The sequence below is a fragment of the Grammomys surdaster genome, unplaced genomic scaffold, assembly GCF_004785775.1.
Source record: "Grammomys surdaster isolate TR1022 unplaced genomic scaffold, NIH_TR_1.0 125863, whole genome shotgun sequence".
In the NCBI taxonomy this organism is placed as follows: domain Eukaryota; kingdom Metazoa; phylum Chordata; class Mammalia; order Rodentia; family Muridae; genus Grammomys; species Grammomys surdaster.
Genome location: NW_021620689.1, coordinates 2,127,936 through 2,133,940, shown reverse-complemented (window position 1 = coordinate 2,133,940; position 6,005 = coordinate 2,127,936). Strand labels below are relative to the sequence as shown.

At 55.5% G+C, this 6,005-nt stretch overlaps 1 protein-coding gene across 1 annotated transcript; it reads left to right on the top strand.

The window, feature by feature from the left end:
• Positions 1–23: 23 nt before the first annotated feature.
• Pou3f1 (POU class 3 homeobox 1) lies at positions 24–2,993 on the top strand. The gene has a single exon (XM_028790177.1). The coding sequence runs from the start codon at positions 76–78 to the stop codon at positions 1,417–1,419; it is 1,344 nt and encodes a 447-aa protein (XP_028646010.1). The 5' UTR covers positions 24–75; the 3' UTR covers positions 1,420–2,993.
• Positions 2,994–6,005: the final 3,012 nt, after the last annotated feature.

Sequence of the window (6,005 nt, the reverse complement as noted above, 5' to 3'; positions counted from 1 at the left end):
CCGGCGGAGCGGCGCGGCGGGGCCCGCAGACGGAGCGAGGCGGCGGCGGCGGCGCGGCGCAGGGCGCGGGGCGGCATGGCCACCACCGCGCAGTATCTGCCGCGGGGCCCCGGCGGCGGAGCCGGGGGCACCGGGCCGCTCATGCATCCCGATGCCGCCGCGGCGGCGGCAGCGGCGGCGGCGGCCGAGCGGCTGCACGCGGGGGCTGCGTACCGCGAAGTGCAGAAGCTGATGCACCACGAGTGGCTGGGCGCGGGCGCGGGCCACCCCGTGGGCCTAGCGCACCCTCAATGGCTACCCACGGGAGGAGGCGGCGGCGGCGACTGGGCGGGCGGCCCGCACCTGGAACACGGCAAGGCAGGCGGTGGCGGTACCGGCCGAGCTGACGACGGCGGCGGTGGCGGCGGTTTCCACGCCCGCTTGGTGCACCAAGGGGCGGCCCACGCGGGCGCGGCATGGGCACAAGGCGGCACAGCGCACCACTTGGGCCCCGCCATGTCGCCGTCGCCCGGGGCCGGCGGGGGTCACCAGCCCCAGCCGCTCGGGCTGTACGCTCAGGCGGCCTACCCGGGTGGCGGCGGCGGCGGCCTGGCCGGGATGCTGGCGGCGGGAGGCGGCGGCGCGGGACCCGGCCTGCACCACGCGCTGCACGAGGACGGCCACGAGGCACAGCTGGAGCCGTCGCCACCACCGCACCTGGGCGCACACGGACATGCACACGCGGGCGGCCTGCACGCGGCGGCGGCGCACCTGCACCCGGGCGCGGGCGGTGGTGGCTCGTCGGTGGGCGAGCACTCGGACGAGGATGCGCCCAGCTCCGACGACCTGGAGCAGTTCGCCAAGCAGTTCAAGCAACGACGCATCAAGCTGGGCTTCACCCAGGCCGACGTGGGACTGGCGCTGGGCACCCTCTACGGTAATGTGTTCTCGCAGACCACCATCTGCCGCTTCGAGGCCCTGCAGCTGAGCTTCAAGAACATGTGCAAGCTCAAGCCGCTGCTCAACAAGTGGCTGGAGGAGACCGACTCGTCCAGCGGCAGCCCCACCAACCTGGACAAGATCGCGGCGCAGGGCCGCAAGCGCAAGAAGCGCACGTCCATTGAGGTGGGTGTCAAAGGCGCGCTCGAGAGCCACTTTCTCAAGTGTCCCAAGCCGTCTGCGCACGAGATCACCGGCCTGGCCGACAGCCTGCAACTGGAGAAGGAGGTGGTGCGCGTCTGGTTCTGCAACCGGCGGCAGAAGGAGAAGCGCATGACCCCGGCGGCCGGCGCGGGCCACCCGCCCATGGACGACGTTTATGCGCCTGGGGAGCTGGGGCCTGGCGGGGGCGGCGCGTCGCCACCCTCTGCGCCCCCGCCACCCCCGCCGGCTGCGCTGCACCACCACCACCACCACACACTGCCCGGTTCGGTGCAGTGACCCTGCGGACTGGGCTCCTCGCCGGCGCAGCGGTGCCTCCGGCGCGCGGCCAGCGCGCGCGGCCTGGACTCCTTTTGTTGTTTATTCGGTTGCTTTGGATTTTACAAAAAGAAAAAAGGAAAAAAAAAAAAAAGCCCAGAAACTTTTAAACAGAACCAAACACCCGGGACCGACCCCTCTCTCCGGCGAGTGGCGAAAGGCGGCCGAGAGGCTGTGTCGCCCGAGTCCCGGGAGAGAGCAGCGAAGATCCAGAATGCGCCAACTCACTCTGGGCGCCCTGAGCCCACTGCCTGCTCCCTATCCCCATCCCCTCGACGACCCCCGCCCCTGCCCCCGGGCTGTTCGGGGCCGGATCCCGGCAGCGGCCTCCCCACAGCGAAAGGTAACGCGGTGCGGGGTTAGGGATTCCCCGGGAGAATGGACGACGAGAGGAGAGTCCCCAGCAGCTCTCCCGGGCTCGGACTCCCGGTAGCCTGCAGGTCACGGGTGGGGGGCTGTCACTTTATTCTTTCCGCGCCTCTTCTCTCGCACCTGGACGCGCCCCACCCCTTCACCTTTTCTCCGGGCTTGGTTTTTTACGGTTTTTATTTATTCGTGGAGTCTCTCGGCTCCTGGGGTCCTTCTAACTCCGCCCGCGCCCTTAATTTAAATCGCTGTATACTGTATTTATCGGGGCCCCAGAGGGGAGGCCGCGAGAGCCGCATCTGTATAAAAGCAGGAAATAGCCAAAGCTTTAATCTAGCCTAATTTATTTTCCCTTTCTCTTCCCCTCTCCTCCTTCAAGAACGCAAAACAAAAACAAAAAAAAAACTAACAAAAAATTTTTTTTGAGTGTTCATTTTTCGTTTCGTTTTACCCGAGCTCTCGGCTCGGTTCCTGGCCTAGCAGAGAGGGTCTGCGTTCCCACGCACACCCGGGTGGGAAGGGGCATCTCCACCCGCAAGACCGAGCTCGCACCGCGGGCCACTGCTTCCCCGCCGGGCCCTGCCCCTCCTGGCCTTAACGAACGAAACTTGGAAAAGTTGGAACTATTTTTTAACTAGCTGTAGAAATAAACCGTCCCCCCAAGAACCTTCCGCCTGTTTCCCTACCGCTTCCCCCTGCTCTCTTTCCAGCCCCTGCGGGATGCTAGGGGAACGCTGGAGAGAAATTCTCCAAATTTGGGGTGAGATGGGAACCATGTAAATATGTGAGATATGTACACACTGGCAGGGGGGGGCAGAAACACTTTGTGCTTGGTTTTTATTTTTTGGTTTTCTGGGTTGTTCTCCTTCCCCATCCTAAAGGGTTTTTGTATGCCCGACTAAACCGAAAAAGATATTTTAATATGGTTTCCTAATTTCTGACCCATCTCTATTTATTTTCTGAATGTGTTTGGAGCTTCCCCTTCACCATTTCTTCATCTGTTTAAGGTTTGAGCTTAAATTTTGTTTTTTGTTTTTTGTTTTTATTTTCAGAACAATGTTTTGGTCCATTTTCTTTGTATCTTTATTGCAAAAAAAATAATGTAGACTGGGAAGTTCCCTTTATATTTATGTTATAGTAAATATTTTATTACTCACATAAACATGTACCCCAGGGCTGTGTCCTGTTCTCTTTACTGCTAGGGCTGGGCTTGTTTTGCAGGAAGCGGTGAAATTCTCCTGCCGGTTCCCCTCTCCTCAAGTTCTGAGCTCAGAAAGGAAGAGAAACACCAGTCTTCATCCCGGTCAGTATCAGGACTGCCTGCCTGTTGCTTGGTCAACAGTTGGACACCTGGCCCAGGTACAATAGTCTAGCAAGAATCACATCCTGTTCCCATTGACTTCTAAGACCAGACCAGGGCTTAGGACAGTAAACCCTTGATAACATGGAACCTGGAGCCAGCCGTGAATCAGACACAAGCTGACACTCTTCTCAGGCAAAGAAGCAGCTCACCTCTTCCTGGATTACCAGGCTTGACTCTTTCCCTTGCCTGATACCCCAACCTCTAACTTTGATTTTTACCTTGTGTTCCAAGTGTGGGGTCTAAGCCAAGCTTTAGAGTTGCAGGGCAACTAGAAACCTAGTCAGGTTCTTCCATCCCTTCCCAACTGGCTCTCCATTTAAACAAATGGTGCCCAAGCCCACCTGAACATCTGACAAGTTCAGTCTAAAGTCCAGTCAGTGGTCCTGTGGAACTAAGTCCACTTGAGAGGGAGTCCTGCCTGTTTGTTTTGGGCAAAGCTAGCTCTGTTTTGCAAACCACCATACACTCTTAGAGAGGAGTCATAGACTATGTTGCAGGAAAGGTTCGGCATATTCTTGGGTAGACATCCAAGAACAGCAGGGAGGGAAGAGATGAGTTTGCTGGTGGAAGGGAAAGCTACGACGTTCTGAGATGCTCTCCTCAATGCTTCAGGAGCAGCATCCGTCAGAAAGTCCCCATGCTGGGAACAGGTTTCAGTTCAGCTCAAAACCCAAGGTGTCATTCCAGTCGAGATAGTTTTCCCCTTTAAAACAACCCTTCCCATTTCTTCCACAGCACAGTTCTTTTCCCTTCTCAGGAGGAATACAAGGTTCTTACTCTTTGTGGGGCAAAGCTTGAAGGTACTGTGGTTCATCTGGGGAAAATGTTGTAGCCTGGTTGAAGAAGTATGTAGGGGCCTGTATACCTGGGAAGCCACTCAAGTCTAGTCCTTGGGGAGCCCTTGGCTCTAGCTTGTGGGTTGGGAAATGCCCAGGGTCAGGGTATCCCAGGATTCCCAAACCTGTGGTCTTTGGCTGGGCTGACAAATCAGGATAACATACTTTGATGCCCTCCCATATTCCTCCCTACCCCCGAGTTCTCCACCCCTAGATTTGTCCCTGACTTGGAGGGTGTCCCAATATGGAAGCAAGTGAAACTTGGCTTTCCAGTCCCTGCCAGCCCAGAGCCTCTGCAGGTTTTGAAACTGGAAAGGCCTTGAGGAAGACAAGGGCCTTTCACCAGGCCTCTTGCCTACAGTTGACACCAATTGATTGATTGATTTCCTAATCGTCTGCTTAATCTTGTACAAGAGGGTGGGTTTATTATTGAAGCAAGTCAACTCAAAAATAGCAAAACAATGCAGCCTCCCAAGAACCAGCAGCATCTGAGGGATAGAACAAAAAGAAAGGGGGAGAAGCGGAGAATGAAGATCTTGCGCTGCAAGAATTTTGTTTAATGAGATACCAGCCTGGGATTGCTACCCTGCTCCAGACAACCTAGGAACCTAAAGTCCTAATCCTTTGAAAAAAGTCCCTTTCTTGGCACATCAGTTGTGGGCTTCTGTCTTTCTTGTATGTAGGTCTACTCACCTGCGCCAGAGTTCCTCAGACTTCTGTTTGTCCAGAGAAGTGCATCCTTCCATTGCAAACTTGGAATTTCTGAGGCCATCTCTCACCCTTTACACTCAAAGTTAATTCCTGTGATCACGGAGCCACAGGTCGGTAGAACTTGACTGGTCTCGTGAAAAAACATACCTGCTGATATTTGTGTATTCTGCTGTCTGTGAAAATCCATGACTGGTCCCGGAGCCACATGATATGGGGGAATCCATATTATACTGGGAATCTGATCAAGAGCATTTGCAGGAATAAGGGACTGTTAATGCTGGAAAGAAGGAAGATAGCCATTGTGGTCACTGAGGCAAACCCAGAAGGTACCCTGTCTTGAGCACCAAGCACATTATCATTCTCCCTCATCTCCTGACCCAGGTTATACAGACTTCTGTGTTTTGCATGGTATGAATTCCAAGCCATCCTTTGTCCCTAGAATTCAACTCTGTGTCCACAGGCCTACCTGACTTCTAATCACAGCTCCCTGCTTGGAGCTACTTGGAAGTCCTAGATAGACAGGCTCTAACATCTGTGTAGGGGAAAATAAATCAATGTGACCCACCCAGGGCCAATCTTCCTTCCTGAACTTTCCACAGCAGAACTTGAGCCTCAGAAAGGAGAGTCACTTAGGCAGAGGGTAGAGTGGAGGGGGTTATCTAGCCCAGCTACTCCCATAAGTTTAGCCAAGAGCATCTTCCCAGAGTTTCAGGTTAGAGGCAGCTTAGAGACACTTCAGTTCTGTCCCTGCCCTGGAGTTAGTGTTTCTCAGGTCTTCCAGACTCCATGTGGGAGGACTGCCCTCTATTGGTCCCTGAGCTGGGACATGTCACCAGAATGACATAATTGTTGCGCATGCCCTCCTTCTAAGTCAACTTCAAGGTGATGACTAGTAGGCTTTGCTAGCCAGAGCAGAGGTGAGTTCAGGCCCCCGAAGGAAGCAATCCTGTTTCACACACAAATATGCTGGTTTGTGACCCTTCTCTTTCCTTCTACCACCCAGGCCACTCACACAGCCATGCTCAGAAACCCACGGCCACATGCTGCCTCTTAATCTCTCCTGCCCACATCCTCATCTCTCCTCTCACCAGCTCCTCAACAGCTTACACACACGCGCACGCGCGTGGCCTCGCCTGCACCACTGCTCGGCCATCCAGCCCCAGCTTTCTGGTGGTCGGTCCAGGTATCTGACCCATGTACTGTTTGATTAAACACATATTACCAGCTGCCGCCACGTTTAGCCAGACCCTCTCCTTTCAAGGTTTCTAAGC